The sequence below is a fragment of the Danio rerio genome, chromosome 14 (assembly GCF_049306965.1).
Source record: "Danio rerio strain Tuebingen ecotype United States chromosome 14, GRCz12tu, whole genome shotgun sequence".
In the NCBI taxonomy this organism is placed as follows: domain Eukaryota; kingdom Metazoa; phylum Chordata; class Actinopteri; order Cypriniformes; family Danionidae; genus Danio; species Danio rerio.
This window is the reverse complement of record NC_133189.1, coordinates 51,096,044-51,115,741: the sequence shown is the minus strand read 5'-3', so window position 1 is coordinate 51,115,741 and position 19,698 is coordinate 51,096,044. Positions and strand designations below refer to the sequence as shown.

The window sequence follows — 19,698 nt, the reverse complement described above, 5'->3', positions numbered from 1 at the left end:
TTATTGTTTGTGAAGAACGCAGATACTGTAGCTTTTATTAACCAGAAATCTTGGTTTGGGCCATTTATGAATTATCATTTAGTCTTTAGCAGATGATCCTGCATAATAACATAAAATAATAAGTAAATAAAATAATTTTCTATATATTTATATACAATTTTTTAATGATTTTTTAATTATTTCCCAAGTGCTGTTTAATGGAGACATTTTGTCAACACATTTAAAAACATAATAGTTTCAATATCTTACTTATAAAAACATTTGTTTTATATTTGCCTTGATGACAGTACGTAATATTTTCTTTGTTATTTTGCAAAATACTAGTATTCAGCTTAAAGTGACATTTAAAGGCTTAATTGGGTTAACTAGGCAGGTTAGGTTAATTAGGAAAGTCATTGGACTTTTGTGTTTTGTTCTTTTTATTTAACTTGATTAATTAATTAAAGTAGATTAAATGCTAAGAATCTCAATTTATTTTGTATATTAGCCCTTTTTTTTAAAATCCGATTAGTAAATACCAAGTATTGTTGAGACATTTAATTTGACTGAGGGTTCTTGCATTAGAATATCATGTTTTGGAAGGATTTATTACTCAATAATTATTGTTTGTAAAGAACGCAAATAGCTTTTATTAACAAGACATCTTGGTTATGGGCCATTTTCGAATCTTCATTCAATCTTTAGCAGATGATCATGCATAATGACATAAAATAATAATTATATAAAATCATTTTTCATTGTATTTATATACTAATTTTGAATGATTTTTAAATTATTTACCATGTGCTGTTTAATAGAGACATTTTTTCAACACATTTTGAAACATAATAGTTTTAATAACTAAGTTTTTTCTTTGCCTGATGACAGTATGTAATATTTGACTAGTTATTTTGCTAGATTCTAGTATTCAGCTTAAAGTGATATTTAAAGGCTTAATTGTGTTAACTAGGCAGGTTAGGTTAATTAGGAAAGTCATTGGACTATTGTGTTTTGTTCTTTTTAATTAGCTTGATTAATTAATTTAAGCACATTAAATGCTAAGAATCTTAATTTATTTTATATTTTAGCCCTTTTTTTAAATCTGATTACTAAATACTAAGTAAATTGTTGAGACGTTTAATTTGACTGAGGGTTCTTGCATTAAAATACCATGTTTTGGAAGGATTTTTTCCTCATTAATTATTGTTTTTAAAGAAAATGGATGGCTTTTTTAACCAGGCATCTTGCTTATTTTTGAATCTTCGTTTAATCCAGCGGTGTCCAAACTCAGTCCTGGAGGGCTGGTGTCCTGCAAAGTTTAGTTCCAACCCCAATCATACACACCTTTGCTAAGTAATCAACCTCTTACTAGGCTTTCTAGAAACATCCTTGCAAGTGAGTTGAGGCAAGTTGAAGTTAAAATCTGCAGGACACCGGCCCTCCAGGACCAAGTATGGACACCCCTGATTTAATCTTAAGCAGATGATCTGTGGATTGTCTTAAAGGAAATTCAATACTTCATTGTGTAACACTCTTGGGGGAAAAAATGTAAACAGTGTGTTCTTCCAGTCCACAGTTGGTTGTTTTTCTTCTCTGGAACTGTCGAAAAGTCCCAAAGCACATCATGCATAACCATTTGAAGGATTTTTTTACACAACATCTATAAATTCCTTCAAGCCAGAATTCTTGATCGAGCATCACATAAGATCCATAATTCGGAGACCACACTGAATTGAAACTCTTTTTTATGACATGCATAATAAAGGAAATAATGTGAAGAGCGTTTATACAGATGGACAATTGTTTTCTCTCTTTTTCAAAAATCAAATCATGCTGGAGAACATCATTATGAGCTTATATAAAAACTTGTGGAAGTTGTGGAGGACATGCAATACACATTTTTTATTACATATTTTCCCCTAAATTGTAAATTGTAATAAATATATTACAGTCATAATATGAAATGTAAATAAAATAAAACCACATTTTGCATTAGCACATTGATAATGTATTATTTTGTTTGTTTTATATTTTTATAAATATACGAATCCTCAGTCACTGGTAAAAATATAAAATAATTTATATATACAATATTTGTTATATATATTTATAAACAATTGAAGGCAAAAACTATTAACCCTGATTTTTTTTTAAATATGCGGAGATGTTTTTTTAACACATTTCTAAACATAATACTTGTAATAACTAATTTCTTTTATCTTTGCCATAATATTTTACTAGTTCTTTTGCGAGATACTAGTATTCAGCTTATAGTGCATTTCATAAGCTTAAGTAGGTTAATTATATTACCTAGGCATGGGTGTGTTTCCCTAACAATGAAGTAACTAGCGGCTAAACTGTCATAGTAGGATGCATCGTTTGGGAAAAGAACAATGTAGTGATGATTGTTTTTTAAAACCCGCTTTAAAAGGGGTGGACTAACAACAACTTTAGAGAAAATGCCCATAATTTTTGTTATAAAATTGTTTTGTTTTACAGGCACATGCATTTAAATAAAAAGTCCAATATTATTTTTGGTAAAAACATGCACTCGCTTTCTATATTAACTAAAACATATGTAAACGTCACATAAAGGGCCTATGATGTAATTGAGAATATTCTATATTCTATTCTAAGACATAAAAGCCACTTAGCTAACACTCTAATCTCATAAATAAATCGTTAATGGTTGAAATTTACAGTAGGCTATTTATTAAGAAAGTAATAATAATAATAATTTTATATAAAACACTTTTAAATAAGAGTTTTTTCAAAGTGCACTGTGAAGGGAGCACAATTGTAAACATGAAGATCGCTAAAACTGAACTGTAAATTATTTGAAAGCAAATTACACCTAAGAGAGATGACTTTAATGCTTTTTTAAAATAATGTTAAAATGTTTTAAATGAATAGGGCATGGGGGGATAACTGGGAAAAGAACACAGCCAGGAACTATGCTTTTAACTAGCTCTAGAGGTGTAGTTGCAAGCTTAAAAGTTTGTGATGCAGTTTGCGAATGTTTGTTGGAAAGACGGATTTGGGAAATGCAAATCAACTATGTTTGTAACAACGGAACTTGCAACCTTACTTGTCTAACGATGGTTTTGAGAAACGCACCACAGATTAGGTGCTTAGTTCTGGAGCCAGTAAAAAACAATCATTTCTTATGTAGGGGATAATAATATTGAATGTTTCTTATTATCTTAAATATATGCTTTAAGTCCAGCCAAACTAAAAGAAAGAAGTAAATAAATAATTAAATAATAGGGAATACTGTGGGGAAAAATGTTTTTTGCTCTGTTAAAGTATTTACATATTATATATATATATATATTAGTAGTAGTAATTATTTAGTGGGTGAACAGACAGTTCCTCGTACAATATATCTTCGTGACAGTCCATACTGGTTTCCTGGACTAATATCAGAAGCACATTCTTATCATCATCACGTCTGTCCGCAGTACTGCAGGGATGTGTCCAGTAAATACACAAACTCTGAGTCACTATTAAATGTCATCCAGTAATATTTGATATATATAAATTTATATACAGTCGAAGGCAAAATTATGAACTCTCCTGTGAAAATGTTTATCATGTTTCCTAAGTGCTGTTTAATGGAGACACTTTTTCATTACATTTTTAAACATAAAAGTTTTAATAACTAATATATATACTAATATATACTTTATATATTATACTAATATATATATATAATAGCTAATTTCTTTTGTCTTTCTCACAATGAAAGTACATAATATTTTACTTGTTATTTTGTGAGAAAAAAAATAACTAGGTTAATTAAGCTAACTAGGCAGGTTAGGTTAATTTGGTAAGTCATAGGACAACAGTTGTTTGTTCTGGAGCCAATCGACAACAATAATTTCTTAAAGGGGTTTTATTATTAAAATCTGCTTTAATTTCAATCAAACCAAAAAAAGTAGGACTTTCTCCAGAAGGACAAAAATGAAATAGTGTGGAAAATGTTTTCGCTCTGTTAAACATCACTTGGAAATCATTTAAAAAATAATTCAACTTTCACAAGAGGGCAAATAACTTTGCCTTCAACTATGTGTGTGTGTGTGTGTGTGTGTGTGTGTGTGTGTGTGTGTGTGTGTGTGTGTGTGTGTGTGTGTGTGTGTGTGTGTATACAGTTGGAGTCAGAATTATTAGCCCCCTTCGAATTTTTTTCTTCTTTTTTAAATGTTTCCCAAATGATGTTTAACAGAGCAAGGAAATTTTCACAGTATGTCTGACAATATTTTTTCTTCTGGAGAAAGTCTTATTTGTTTTATTTCGGCTAGAATAAAAGCCATTTAAAAAAAAATTTAAAACCATTTTAGGGACAAAATTATTAGCCCTTTTAAGATATATTTCTTTCTCGATAATCTACAGAACAAACCATCATTATATAAAAACTTGCCTAATTACCATAACCCCCCTAGTTAATTAACCTAGTTAAGCCTTTAAATGTCACTTCAAGCTGTCTTGAAAAATATCTAGTAAAATATTATTTACTGTCATCATGGCAAAGATAAAAAAAAATCCGTTATTAGAGAGAGTTATTAAAACTATTATGTTTAGAAATGTGTTGAAAAAATCTTCTCTCCATTAAACAGAAATTAGGGAAAAAATAAACAAGCGGTCTAATAATTCAGGGGAGCTATTAATTCTGACTTCAACAGTATATATATGTATGTATGTATTTACATTTACATTTAGTAATTTAGCAGACGCTTTTATCCAAAGTATGTACATACATTGTACATATATACATATATGTATGTATGTATGTATGTATGTATGGATGTATGTATGTATGTATTGTATGACAGTCCATAATAATTTCCCAGACTAATATCAGAAGCACATCCTCATCATCATGTCTTCCCGCAGTACTCCAAGGATGTGTCCAGGAAGTTTGAAGGACTGAAGGTGGATTTACGGGGCATCATTCTTCTTGAGTCTGAAGGCAAAGTCAACCTCAACAACTTCTCTGAAACTGGCATTAATGAGATCGACTTTGCTGCCTATTTAGAGGAGGTACAGTACATAACCTGCATAAACACACGCTCAGATTAAAACCTGGCACTATGGGCATTAAATCATTAACAGTCTGGTGTGAAACTGCACATTGTTGTTTTTCATGTTTCTGTTCATCCTTCAGGTTAATAAAGGAGTGACTCGAATAGATCTCATTGATTTCGCCAATCAACTCGATGCTCAAGCTGATCAGTTGGTAAGGTTTATTTTTGGTTCAGTTCAAAAAGTAAAACGAGTCTAAAAATTTAGGAGCAAAAAAAAAAGGCTAGATCGAGTCCCGGCTCGGCCAGTTGGCATCTCTTTGTGGAGTTTGCATGCTCTCCCTGTGTTGGTGTAGGTTTCCTCTAGGTGCTCCGGTTTCCCCTACAGTCCAAAGACATGCACTATAGATGAATTGAATAAACTAATTTGGCCATAGTGAATGAGTGTGTGTGGATGTTTCCCAGTACTGGGTTGCAGCCAGAAGGGCATCCACTGCATAAAACATTTGCTGGAATACATGGCGGCAGTTCATTACACTGTGAAGACCTCTGAAATAGACACTAAGCTGAAGGAAACTGAATGAATGAAGGGATAGATCGTCACATCTAGGTGATTGCTAGGTAGTTGGTAAGATTAAATAAGTGGTTACTAGGGTGTTGCTAGAGAACCCTGGGTGGTTGAAAGGTGGTTTCTGGGCAATTGCTATGGTTTTGGTCAGTGTTTGGTAAGTAATTTCAAAAAAAGTAATGAATTACTAACCACAACTTTAAAATTGTATTCAAATTACATTTTTAATTTCTAAATTGTCTGAAAAGTAATTTAATTATTAACTCAATACTAATAATCCACAAATCTCAGTGCATAGACAATAGAATTTTAATTCTTAACTATTTAAATTTGAGTCATTTTCCATATTTCAAACAACATACTGTATCACAACAAATTGTTTCAAATTAATGACACTGTACTTCATACATACCCTATTGACATACATTTCTAAAATAGTTCATTGTTTCTAATCCATGAGCAAATGTTAGACAAATCAAACCTTCAGTTATTCAAAAATATCAAAAAAATGTCTGAATAAAAATATATATATTACAGCTGATTTGCTGTTGATTCTAATGACTTTAGTTCAAAACAAGGCCGAGGCACATTTATAGCTGTGTGGATATGAGAGACCTTAATCGGTAGTGGGAATTTCGGGTTTCAAGAAAATGTTAAATGTTAATAGAGCCCAGTTATATTATTCCTTGATAAGCCCATTTCAGTCAGATAATTCCTGCTTTCAGATCCACTAAAATGGCAGGTGACAGTGAAATCAAGCAGATAGATCTGTGCTGTCTAAAGAGAAGGTGAATACTCAACTTTCTGAAAATAATAAAATACTTAAAAAATAGATTGAAATCGAGTTCCATATAAAAACTATATTATTATTTTCTTTTTATTTGTTTAACTACTACAATATTACATTTATTTTTTATAGGAAGCTTTTGGGTTTTGAGTATAAAGAAGGATTTGTTTTATTTGCTGCTAAGCAGAAACCACAGTAGTACAGCTCTATCACTGTTTAAAGTAAAAGAAAAAAAACTGAATCATACTTTTATGATGTTAGTTTTAATACATTAAAAAATTAAATCAGAGAAATCCTCTGGCTTTTTTCTTTTTTTTGCTGTATCGAAAACATACTGAACTGTGACAACACTGTATCGTATCGAACTGAAGCGTGATTTTTGTGAACCGTTACACCCCTAATATATATATAGTTGAAGTCAGAATTATTAGCCCCCCCTAGAATTATTAGACTGTTTATTTTTTTCCCAATTTCTGTTTACCGGAGAGAAGACACATTTCTGCGCAAAATAGTTTTAATAACTCATCCCTAATAACTGATTTATTTTATCTTTGCCTTGATGACAGTAAATAATATTTGACTAGATATTTTTCAAGACACTTCTATACAGCTTAAAGTGACATTTAAAAACTGAGGTTAATTAGGTTAACTAGGCAGGTTTGGGTAAATTGGCAAGTTATTGTATAACGATAGTTTGTTCGGTAGTTTATCGAGAAAAAATATATCTTAAAGGGGCTAATTATTTTGTCCCTAAAATGGTTTTAAAAAAATTAAAAACTGCTTTTATTCTAGCCGAAATAAAACAAATCAGACTTTCTCCAGAAGAAAAAATATTATCAGACATACTGTGAGAAACTGTGACATATCATTAATTGTAAATATATATATATATATATATATATATATATATATATATATATATATATATATATATATATATATATATATATATATATATATATATTTACAATTAATCTGCTCCTCTATACCTCACATTGTCATGAGGAAATTTCTCAATGAATTTTTTCTTTAGCATTTACAGTTATACATTATAAATATTCTTTAGTTGAAAATAGAATTATTCTGTAATATAAATACATGAACAATTCCATGCAAATGTCAACCTTGCCATTAAAAAAAATTAAGTTTTCACCAAAATATGAAAACCGTTTCTATGTTTTTTGTGAAGGTTTGTTTTTTTACAGTACTTTAGAAATACTCAAAAATTTCTCTGTCAGTGTTTTCAAACCATTATATTTGATTTACCAAAGTCACACAAATGTCAATTTCGCATTGGTCACATCCATAACGGAGAGATGTCACATCCATAATGACACTCTATCCTCATAAATGCAAAAATGTCAAATAAAATAAAGTCAATCATGTTTGTTCTATTGAAAGACATATTTTATCCTTTTGATTAGCATTATTTCTTTTGGGTTGTGCAGTTTAATTCACAGAATTTCTACGACTTTTTTGGTCACATCCATAGCGCATGTTTATTTTCCTCATTTAAAGAACAAAACATGTTTAAAAATTGATATTATTCTGGTCCCTTAACTCCCTTAATATAAACAAATGTTTCAATATAATGTTAACATATACTTTCTATGTAAATTTGTGTTTTTACTGCAAATGTCCCATCCGTAGCGCTGGAATTGCTCATATATAATTGATTTATATTGAACTATGGAATTAACATGCAGTTTAAGTTAATACATTCATTGAGTTATTCATTTTCCTTCGGCTTAGTCTCTATTTCAGAGGTTTCCACAGCGGAATAAACCACCAACTATTCTGGCATATGTTTTACCCAGCAGATCTCCTTCCAGCCGCGACCCAGTACTTGGAAACATCCATACACTGTCACATTCACACACACACACACACTCATATACTACGGCCAATTTTAGTTAATTCAATTCCCCTATAGCGCATGTCTTTGGACTGTGGGGAGCACCCAGAGGAAGCCCACACCAACACGGGGAGAACTCCACACAGAAATGCCAACTGTCCCAGCTAGGAGTCAAACCAATGACCTTCTTTTTGCGAGGAGACGTTGCTAACCACTGAGCCACCGTGCCGGCTCCAAAACTAGTACATTATAATGAAACTGTAATAAAATGACATTCAGTGTGAAAACTAATGCCTTACTTTCATTTTTCAGCTGAAAAGTAATTTAATTACAGGAACTAGTTGCTTTGTTACTAATTACACCCAACACTGGTGTTTCTAGAGTTCTTTCTGTGTTTGCTATGCGGTAATGGTTTTGTTTTTTCGCAGTCTAAAGGGACGTTACAGACTTCATTAAAGGGACATGCGAACACTATAAGGCAGATCCACATCCAACAAGTCGTCCCACTGGAGCAGTCCATGGTAATCTAACTGTAGATGCTGATTTCATTGAAAGCCCTCTTATCTATGAATAGTTCTTCCACTTAGGAAAAGCTTCTGAATGATGTTCATGTTGCTGTTCGTACCTGACTCTCTTTTAATTCAACTTGATTTATGGCACCCAAGAAATATGTGAAAGCGAGGGTAAGCCTGTATCTACCAGTAATAGCTTCATAACCTGCAAGTTGTTCACTCCTTTTGATATCTTCTTTGGTTTTTCTGTGAAATCATCATGAAAAAAGAACCAAAAACATCCATCTTCTTTTTAGAGTAACTTCATCGTATCCCTTGTCTGTTCATAGCATGCCCGTCTACTGGAAGCAAATGATGGAAAATAATGATGTTTCTCAAACACTTAAGGATTGCTACTTTATCAGACTAGATATAATATTATAATACTATATTATATTCTTCACATTACAAAACCATTTCAATATGCTTCATATGCTTTAATTTTCCAGTCTATATACACTCACCAGCCACTTTGTTAGGTGCACCTGTCCTCCTGCTCATTAATTTTCTAATTAGCCAATCACATGGCAGCAACTCAATGCATTTAGACATGTAGACATGGGCTGTTTCTCAATGTGCGTTCTTCAGCGGTCTTGCGTCCTCGTGTTCTTGTGTAACGTCATCATCAGTTGCCAAAGTTCAGTTCCAATACTCAAGACCGCAAGTACGGAGGACGCGTGAAACTTCCCGGATGTGTTCTTGATATCGAGGACGCAACGATGCAGACTTGAGAACTGCTCCCGCTCTAGAAGTCCCAGAAGTCATTGCGACTGGAGGTTAGATTTATTATTAAAGTTCAGAGATATAGCTTTTTTACCTCAGGAGCTTCCCTTAATGAAACGGTGAATATAAACATCACCATGGACATCTTAATAAAGGAATAAACACATTAAGGGTGTTTATTTGCTGAAATTTGTATTCAAATCTATTTTATTTATATTGTGCAATGTATATTTGTAAAGTCTTTATGCAGAGTATATATATTGAAATGGGGAAAAACAATTAATGGTTGTATGAATGCTGTAATGTTTAACTAATTTACCATTTAAAACACGTGAAGGTCACGTGACCATCAGGAAGAACGCAGCATCTCATTTCTCACAGGACGCGTTCTCTGTTCTCATGGTCTCCCGAGTTCATTCTTCCGAGGACACCTGGCAAGACCGGTCTCAACAAGAAGTCCGTTCTCTGCGTTCTTGGAATTGAGAAACAGCCATGGTCAAGACAATCTGCTGCAGTTCAAACCGAGCTTCAGAATGGGGAAGAAAGGGGATTTAAGTGACTTTGAACGAGGCATGGTTGTTGGTGCCAGATGGGATGGTCTGAGTATTTCAGAAACTGCTGATCTATTGGGATTTTCAATTATAACAATCTCTAGGGTTTACAGAGAATAGTCTGAAAGAGAGAAAATCCAGTGAGCGGCAGTTCTGTGGGTGCAAATGCCTTGTTGATTCCAGAAGTCAGAGGAGAATGGCCAGACTGGTTCAGCTGATAGAAAGGCAACAGAAACTCAAATAAGCACTCGTTACAACTGAGGTCTGCAGAAGAGCATCTCTGGACACACAACACATCCAACATTGAGGCAGATGGGCTTTAGCCGAAGATGACCACACCTGGTGCCACTCCTGTCAGCTAAGAACAGGAAACTGAGGCTACAATTGGCACAGGCTCACCAAAATTGGACAATAGAAGATTGGAAAAGCGTTGCCTGGTCTGAGGAGTCTCGATTTTTGCTGCGATATTCGGATGGTCGGGTCAGAATTTGGCATCAGCAACATGAAAGCATGGGGTGGAACGGGAGATTCACATCATGGAAGTGGAGCTGACAAATCTGCAGCAACTGCGTGATGCTATCATGTCTATGTGGACCAAAATCTCTGAGGAATATTTCTAGTATCTTGAAGAAGGCAAAAGGGGGTCCAACCCGGTACTAGTAAGGTGTACCTAAAAAAGTGGCCGGTGAGGGTAGTTGTTTTCTGGTTAGATGTGATATTAAGTTCATCAATTTTTGACTTGTTCTCCTAAATAATGAGCATGCGATGCACGCACTTTATGCAACTTCAGTTTGCATGGCCCTTTGTCACCCCGCTGGTTCCCTAACATTTTCATTTTTATGTCTTTTACAGTAAAACAATACTATACCATTTTATAAGCATTTTAGATTATTGATCATTTGATGAGATTCTTGATTTTTTGTGTCTGTTTTTATTAAAGAGCACACTTAATCAGAGCATCAGACTTCTGGAAAGGACGTCCTCAGATCTGCCTGTAAGCTGCTCATTTTAAAGTCCCCGGTATACTTCAAACGAAAACGAAGAACCAACATTTTCCCTTGTTTTAAAGGCAAAAAGAAATTCTAAAAGGCTGAATAAAGGTATATTGTTTTTGAACATTCAGACACTCCTGTGCTGCAGGAGGCAGAGTTGTACATTGCTATTGTGTACATATAATTGCTATTGCTATTGAGCACATATAATTGTCTCAAACAAACAATTCAGACAGCATACACTAACTAAAATTCATGAAAAACAGCAAAAATGCAAAAAAAATGCATCCACAGCCATATCACCCTGCAGCCCAAGACCGGTTACTCAATGAAGCTAAGCAGGGCTGAGCCTGGTCAGTACCTGGATGGGAGACCACTAGGGAACACTAGGTTGCTGTTGGAAGTGGTGTTAGTGAGGCCAGCAGGGGGCGCTCAACCTGTGGTCTGCGTGAGTCCTAATGCCCCAGTAAAAGTGTAGGGGACACTACACTGTCCGTGGGCGCCGTCTTTTGGATGAGACGTTAAACCGAGGTCCTGACTCTCTGTGGTCATTAAAAATCCCATGGCACTTTCCGTGAAAGAGCAGGGGTGTAACCCTGGTGTCCTGGCCAAAGTCCCTCTATCGGCCCTACGATCATGGCCTCCCAATCATCCCCATCCACCGAATTGGCTCCATCACTGTCTCTCTACTCCACCAATAGCTGGTGTGTGGTGAGCGCACTGGCGCTGTTGTCCTGTGGCAGCCATCGCATCATCCAAGTGGATGCTGCACACTGGTGGTGGTGTGGAGAGACCCCCCCTTCATGATTGTGAAGCGCTTTGGGTGTATGGCCATACACAATAAATGCGCTATATAAATACACATTACATTACATTTACATTACATTACAAAAATCTGCGCATGAAAATGATGGCAAATGTGAATGGCCCTTGAAATGTGAATGGCCCCCTCTTTATTCTGGAATTACCACTCTAAATGAATATGCTTGCATAAAGTAAGTCGTATATCAAAGCTTTTACTAGGGGATAGTTGATTTTTACTATGGCACATTTTCTTCCCCACCGTCTCCCCCGTGCCGCGCCCAACAAGATGCCACCCTGGGTGATCGCCCATATTGCCTATGCCTAAGGCCGTACTCACACTAGGTACAGTTGCCTCGAACCGGGCCAAAGCACGCTTGTCCCCCCTCCCGTCTCCCCCGACGGCCCGCGCTCACACCACAAACGGGCTTCGGCACGCTTACGTCATCGCTGCTGGGCTGTTCAGTGAGAAGCGCTCTCTCACTCAGCAGCACAGTGGAGATTTCTCTAGTTATATCGTTTCAGTCGTTTGATATGCCGTCAAATATTTCGCCAAACAGTCCTTAGGGATGCGGTGACACGCAGTCAGATATTTTGCCTTACAGATCCGCCACTTTTGGCGCTCATAAACAATCATAAAGCTCTCGTGCTGCAGGAATGAGGAGGTCTGCTGAAGGCGCGCAGCTGTCGTGAAGTGAGGGGTTTGCGTCTTTAATAAACGACGGCAGTTTGCGTTCACTGAACAGTAAGAATGATTAATAAATCTATATGAAACAGTCCCTTAAAATTCACGTCTCGCTTTCAGTTTCGGGCTTTGGCGCTCACACACAAGCGTACTGCACCAAAGCCTAAGTGAACCGGGCCAGGGCCGGCCAAGTGAACCGTGCTTGAGCCCGATTCAGCGCACTCACACTTCTCAAACGATCCGGGAAACGGGTCTGGGCACGGTACAGATGGCATAGTGTGAGTAGGCCTTAAATCAGCCACTGGGTGCACTCCTAAACACAACAACAATGGCAGCTGTGAGAGAGGGAAAGTTCTAGAAACATCTGCTTTGCTCTGTATAAACCAGCTCTCCAGATTCTCCAGTTTGTTGATGAGAAACACACCCACCGATTGCAAAAACACAACTGACCAATGGTAGCTCAGAGGTGTTTTAGAGTCAAAATACAAAATACAATCCCTCTAAAAATTTGTTGAGCGGTTTCGAACTGCCGAAACAAATCCAAAAAGAAATTCGTTTTAGACAGATTTTGTTCAAAATGACGTCATTTCAGTTCGTTTTTCGATTTTGTTGGAAGTATAACGGGGTCTTAAATCAGCCATCACTTTTACAAATATGAACTTCAGAACATGCTTTCTGATCAGATGCATTGCTTTTCAGCTCCGAGTTGAAGATGTTCTTAAAGCCGTTGATGATGCCCAGAACCTGATTTCCTACAATGCAACATTTGTGATCAATCAGGTAATGTGAGCAAAAGCCTGAATGATTTGTGGATGTATGCATTGTGCTGATGGTTAATATATGGTCCAACAGGAAACTGAGAAATACAAGCAGAACATCATTGGCTATTTTAAGCAGTACATAGACTGGATCAGGACATCTGTGAGTGTTGCTTATTTACAATTCATATCTGTGTTAATGTTGAATTGGTTCTGCGTAGGTTTGTAATCTCTTTGTTTGTCTCCTATAGCTGGCTCTGGAGGTCGCCACCTGTAAACCACTCAGCAACATTGTGGACACGGTGGAGATCCTGGGCTGCGGTTTCTTGCTGGATTCAATGGTGAGAGATCCATCAGTACTGGAGTATTAGGGAAAACACTGGAGCTGTGCTGAAAGGCATAGTTCATTCAGAAATTACTATCTTATTATATTTCCACATCCTCAAGTGCTTCTGACACTGACAAAATATTTAATATTTTAATACAAAAATATTATTGAGACAAAATGTTTAATATTATAATACAAAAATATTATCGTGACAAAATATTTAATATTTTAATACAAAAATATTATCGGTACAAAATATTTAATATTTTAATACAGAAATATTATTGAGAAAAAATATCTAATATTTTAATACAAAAATATTATCAGTAAAATGTATTTAATATTTTAATACAAAAATATTATCGAGACAAAAAAAGTAATATTTTAATACAAAAATATTATTGAAACAAAATATTTAATCGTTTAATACAAAAATATTATCGAGACAAAATATTTAATATTTTGTCTCGCCAACTTCATTTCATTTGTAAAAATACATCCTTTCCTGTCATTCAGACCTGCAAAACATTGCAAAAAAAGTTGGGACAGGAGCAGTTTAGGGCCAGTAATCAGGTAAATTACTTAAATAATGATGTGATTTGAAACAGGTGATGTCAACAGTTCATAGTAATTATGATTTGGTACAAAAGCAGCATCCAAGAAAGGTCTAGGCCTTTAGGAGCAAAGATGGGCTGAGGATCGCCAGTTTGCCAACTAATACGTGAGAAAAATATTGATATGTTTAAAAACAATGTTCCTCAAAGAAAGATAGGAAGACATATGGATACTTCCCCTTCAACAGTGCAGAACATAATTAAAAGATTCAAGGAATCTGGAGGAATTTCAGTGAGTAAATGACAAGGGCACAAACTAGAGCTGCACGATTCTGGCTAAAATAAGAAACGCGATTATTTGCTTAAAATAAAGATCACGATTTTCTCACGATTCTGTAGATACAAAATGAAGGTATGGTAAAAACAAACATATGGCAAAACATCAATAATAATATTATGTTTAGGTCTACTGGTTTCTATAAATAGTTCTATTCTACTTATAATAATTCTGACGTTGAATTATTATGTTTGAGACATGAATCTGTCATTGTCAACATTATAAGACAATTTTATTCACTGGTAAAATCAGACTTTTGTCATTATTAGATTATATTTAACAATATATAGGCTAGAGTTGGTATACTGACACTATAAACATTTATTTTCATGCACAACTGTGTGTTCGCTATGAAAGAAAAAACATATCAAACGCTTGTCGTAATCCTAACTCTAAAATGTGATATGATCATTTAAATGAAGTGCACACTTTTGGTTTCATTTTCACTGCTAAGTGCTGGTCATACTTCGCGCGCGGCTCCCAAACGATCCACAAACTGAATATTATTTACAACTCTATTACCTGTTACAGCATATGCAGGTTCTGTTCACAAAAGTAGGCACGCGTGCGTCTATCATTAAGTAGGGCACGCTTCCTCCCTCTCTGTGATAACAGCTCACAGTCAGCAGCTGCTTACATCACGTATGATTTCCCGGCTGCGAAAACATCGTTATATGAAGACAAAAATTACGTTTTTAGGTGAATTATACCTTATAAATTCAGTATGCGACTCTTTTAACATCATTTGGAGGTGTCCATGTCACTGAGCAATGTGTGTGAAACAATGAAAAGACTCGCGCAGCCGCCTTTGCTTCTCTCATGAACTTGAAAATATGATTGACAGAATCGTAGAAATGCTGGATTAAGATCGTCTAGGGGGTTGACTCGAGATCGCGACCTTTATTCGATTAATTGTGCAGCTCTAGCGCAAACCTAAGCTGAGCAACTGTGATCTCCGATCCCTCAGGCGGCACTGCATCAAGAATCCTCATTCATCTATAAGCCATATCAGTATACTGGGCCAGGACTACTTTGGCAAACCTTTGTCAAGTACCACAATATGTAGTTGCATCCACAAATGCCATTGAAAATGGTACAGTGCTAAAAGGAAGCCCAATGTTAACAGTGCATAGTGAAAAGTACATAGAGATTTTAGAGCACAACATGCTGCTGTCTTTTCCAGGGACACCCATGCATATTTCAGCATGACAATGCAAAACCACATTTCACACACATTACAAAGTCCTGGCTGCAGAGGAGGAGGATACGGGTACTTGACTGGCCTGTCCGCACTCCTGACCTGTCTCTAATTGAGAATGTGTGGTGCATTTTGAAGTGGAAATTCGACAACGAAGTTCAAGCAATCAATCAGTGTTTCTGCAGACTCTTTTTATGATATTTGAATATACAAAAAATATAATAAATTTTTACCATTAGAAGCTGTGTATATTCACAGACAACTGTGTTTAACTAATTTTAAAAGGGATTTTTGCATACAAGGTCCTCCTTAACACGTGCTGCAGTCGCTGTAGGCCGGGCTTTTGCATGCGTGTGGTCAAAGCCTCAGGGACAGCCATAAGGAAGGAAACAGGTGGAAGGTTTTATCTGAAATTATGGGCGAGTGTGTGGGATTTGCAGGAGGTCGTTGTGTTTGACCTCATCACAAGACTCAAATGAGGCCCTGTGTGTTTAACCCTGCCCTCTGTGCGCCGCTGCACATGTACACATGCCACAGAAGCAATTACAGTCTATGATTAGCATCAGTTTAACCAAAATTATACATTTTTTTTTACACACAAAGATATACATTAGCTTGGCTGTCTAAAGAAGTCTCTAGACTTGTATAGTTTTATACACATCTTATTATAAACTTAATTTGAGAGAAAATTCTCAATTGTAAGTCTCAAAAGGGTCTATTAAATGACTAAATGTAAACAAACATTTCATACAGTTTTTACTAAGAAGGCTTTTTCAGTTTTAGCTTACCTCTGGGTACGAATTAGCCCCAATCTTTGAGTAGGTACACACACACACACACACACACACACACACACACACACACAAGGCTGTACGTAATTAGTAAGGACAGGAAGCGTTACGGTAATTAACTAGTTGTGCTAATTACCAGCTAGCTGCTTTTTCCCCGGGCACTCAGAGTTTGACCCTACTATAATTGTCCGACTGCAGCAGAAAGAACATGAGGTCCACGTATTCAGCCTCACACATGTGGGGTGTTGTTGTTGTTGTTGTTTTTCTTTGGTTGTTTGTTTTTCAGTTTTGCATTTTTTTACTCTGACTTTATTTTATATCACATTTTACCCATTTTTATGATTTTTATTTTATTTTTTACTTATTTTTATGTAAAGCACTTTCAATTGCCACTGTGTATGAAATGCGCTATATAAATAAACTTGCCTTGACTCTTGTGTAATAATAATGAGCAATTATTTCGTTAACAGCTGTAATTTAACATTATTGAATGTTATAGTTTTATTGAAAGTTTAAATATATATATTCATAATTAATAAATGTTGGTTTGCTGTTGTTTTTATTTTTATAGTTATATTTTTATGATCTGTTTTGAACATAAAGGTAAACTATGTGAAATTGTGAATTTTCCTTGGCAACTAGATGAATTTTTATATAATTATTATAATTTTTATTATTATTGATTTTTATTATTATGATTGTTTTTATTAACATATTATTGATAAATTTTTAATTAAATCATAATTTAATTATAAATTACGTTTAATATATTTTTTTTTCATTATTTAATTAAATGCTTTTTTTGTAAAAATGGTAAGTTTAGTTTACAACACATAGTTAATGTTAGTTAATGTATTTACTAACATGAACAAACGATGTTTATCTAGGTTAATCATTAATTAACATTAACTAAATTACAACCCCAAATCAGAAAAAGTTAGGACAGAATGGAAACGTAAATAAAAAAGAATGTCGCGATTTCTAAATTTACTTTGACTTGTATTGTGCAAGTTAATTTTGCCAAGGGCACTGACACAATCCCATTCCATGATAGACCCTGGCATTTGGACTGGTTTATTGGTAACAGCCTGGATGATCCTTTTCTTCTTTAGTCCGGAGCAAAAAACATCCATTTCTCCCAAAAAATGCCTGAAATACTGAACTATCTGACCACAGTACAAGTTTCCACTATGTGATGGTCCATCCCAGATGCCTCTGAGCCCAGAGAAGTCAACGCCGCATCTGGACACTGTTAACATAGGGCTCCCTTGTTGTACAGTTGTCACTGGCATTTGTGAATGTAACTACATTTGTGGATGTAACTCCTTTGAGGAACATTAAGTTTAAACATTTTAATCATTTCCTCGTGTATTTGTTGGCAAACTGGCGATTCTCAGCCCATCTTTGCACCTAAAGAACTGGACCGTTCGTGTATGCTACTACCAAATTACAATCACCTGTTGACATCACCTGGTTCAAATCACATCATTATTCAAGTAATTTACCTGATTACTGGTCCTAAACTGCTTCTGTCCCAACTTTTTTTTTTGGAATGTGTTGCAGGTCTGAACAAGAGGAAAGGATGTATATTTACAAATGAAATGAAGTTGACCAGAGAAAACAATAAATATTTTGTGTTCATATTGTCTGCAAAGAAATACAAGTCTAATTTGGAAATCACTACTTTTTTCTATACTGTTCAAACCATTTCTGATTTGAGTTGTAGTGCTTTTTAATTAATTAAAAATATTGTACCAATAATATCCCTGATTGTTGGAGCCAACTTTAATTTAAATACAAAGCCTCCCATGCTGAAACAATTCTGTATTTTGAAAAATGTTCTTTGTCAGATCAAATAAGTAACCGGACAGCATGTTCATCAAGCGTGCCGTTTATGGTCGAGCTTTGTGCAGTTTTTGTGTGGCTTGAAGTAATCTTGTGTTTATTTGTTGCAGAACACTTTCTGGTTTGGACTGGGCTGCTGCACACTCTTTCTGCTCCCTAGCATTATCCTGTCTGTCAAGCTCGCCAAGTTTTACCGCAGAATGGACACAGAGGATGTTTATGACGAGTAAGTGTCTCAAATACATGAAGTTTGCCATTTCTAATTAGCACCTGTCTAATTGTCCAATTAGATGAGATGACCAGAGCTAAAAGCCTGTTCACGCCAAGAATGATAACTGTTAGTAGTGCTTGTTTTTTTTGTGTGTGTATGAAATGAAAGCATAATTGAGCTCAAAGGAAATTTCACAATAAGTCCCTTTGTTTATGAGTGCTTTATGTAAGATTTTGACTTCTCTAAATCATAAAAATGCCATAATATGTTTTTAGATATTTAAGGAACTCACTAAGTGAACATAATTGTTTATCTGAAAAAACAATGCTAAAGTCAGATTGCTTTTGAAAATGTGTTAGGTGTTGGAATGTTTGTGTTTGTTTTGGTCTCTATAACCAGCTCACTGCCAGTTTACCCAATTATGTTTCAGCAGTCTGGGTTGCCTTGGCAGAACACACAGCGGCTGCTTTAGTGTATGCGGGCACGGATGAAAATTGTGATCCGAGTTATAAAACTCCACATGAGATGATTTTTATTTAGCAAATAATTCAAATATTACAAACGTAAACATTAGCTGAGCAGCTTATAGTGAAAGACAGTTTTACAGTGAGTACTGACTGTTTTAATGCCATGCATATATGCGTGCATCCATCCATTCATGCATCCATCCATCCACCCATCCATGAATCTATCCATCCTTGCGTTCATGCATCTATCCACCCACCCATCCATGTATCCAACCATCCATGCATCCATCCATCATCCACCCATCCATGAATCTATCCATCCTTGCATTCATGCATCTATCCACCTACCCATCCATGCATCCAACCCTCCATCCATCCATCCATCCATCCATCCATCCACCCACCTACCTACCCATACAGCTATCCATCCCTGCATCCCTTCATGCTTCCAACTATCCATGCATCCAATCACCTATGCATCCATCCATGCATCCATCAATCCATCCAGCCATCCATACATCCATGCATTCATTAATCCATGCTTGCATCCATCCACCCATCAATCCATCTATCCTTGCATCTATCCTTTTACCCATCCATCCATCTTTTCACCCATCCATCCATGCATCCTACTATATGTGCATCCATCTATCCAACCATACATCCATCCATGCATCTAACATCCATGCATCTAAC

At 35.5% G+C, this 19,698-nt stretch overlaps 1 protein-coding gene across 27 annotated transcripts in view; it reads left to right on the top strand.

Moving 5' to 3' along the window:
- Positions 1-19,698, top strand: part of prom1a (prominin 1a) — a 162,161-nt gene that overhangs the window by 129,169 nt on the left and 13,294 nt on the right. For 17 of the 27 annotated variants that reach the window (XM_073921187.1, XM_073921184.1, XM_005157347.5 and 14 more), the window contains 8 exons: positions 4,873-5,019; positions 5,144-5,215; positions 8,639-8,731; positions 10,976-11,029; positions 13,213-13,293; positions 13,366-13,434; positions 13,523-13,612; positions 18,435-18,550. In XM_073921187.1, coding sequence (XP_073777288.1) covers positions 4,873-5,019; positions 5,144-5,215; positions 8,639-8,731; positions 10,976-11,029; positions 13,213-13,293; positions 13,366-13,434; positions 13,523-13,612; positions 18,435-18,550 — 722 coding nt within the window. Of the gene's footprint in view, positions 1-4,872; positions 5,020-5,143; positions 5,216-8,638; positions 8,732-8,875; positions 8,894-10,975; positions 11,030-13,212; positions 13,294-13,365; positions 13,435-13,522; positions 13,613-18,434; positions 18,654-19,698 lie in introns of those variants that run through there. The other 10 variants (XM_021480973.3, XM_073921177.1, XM_021480970.3 and 7 more) reach the window with 2 other exon arrangements.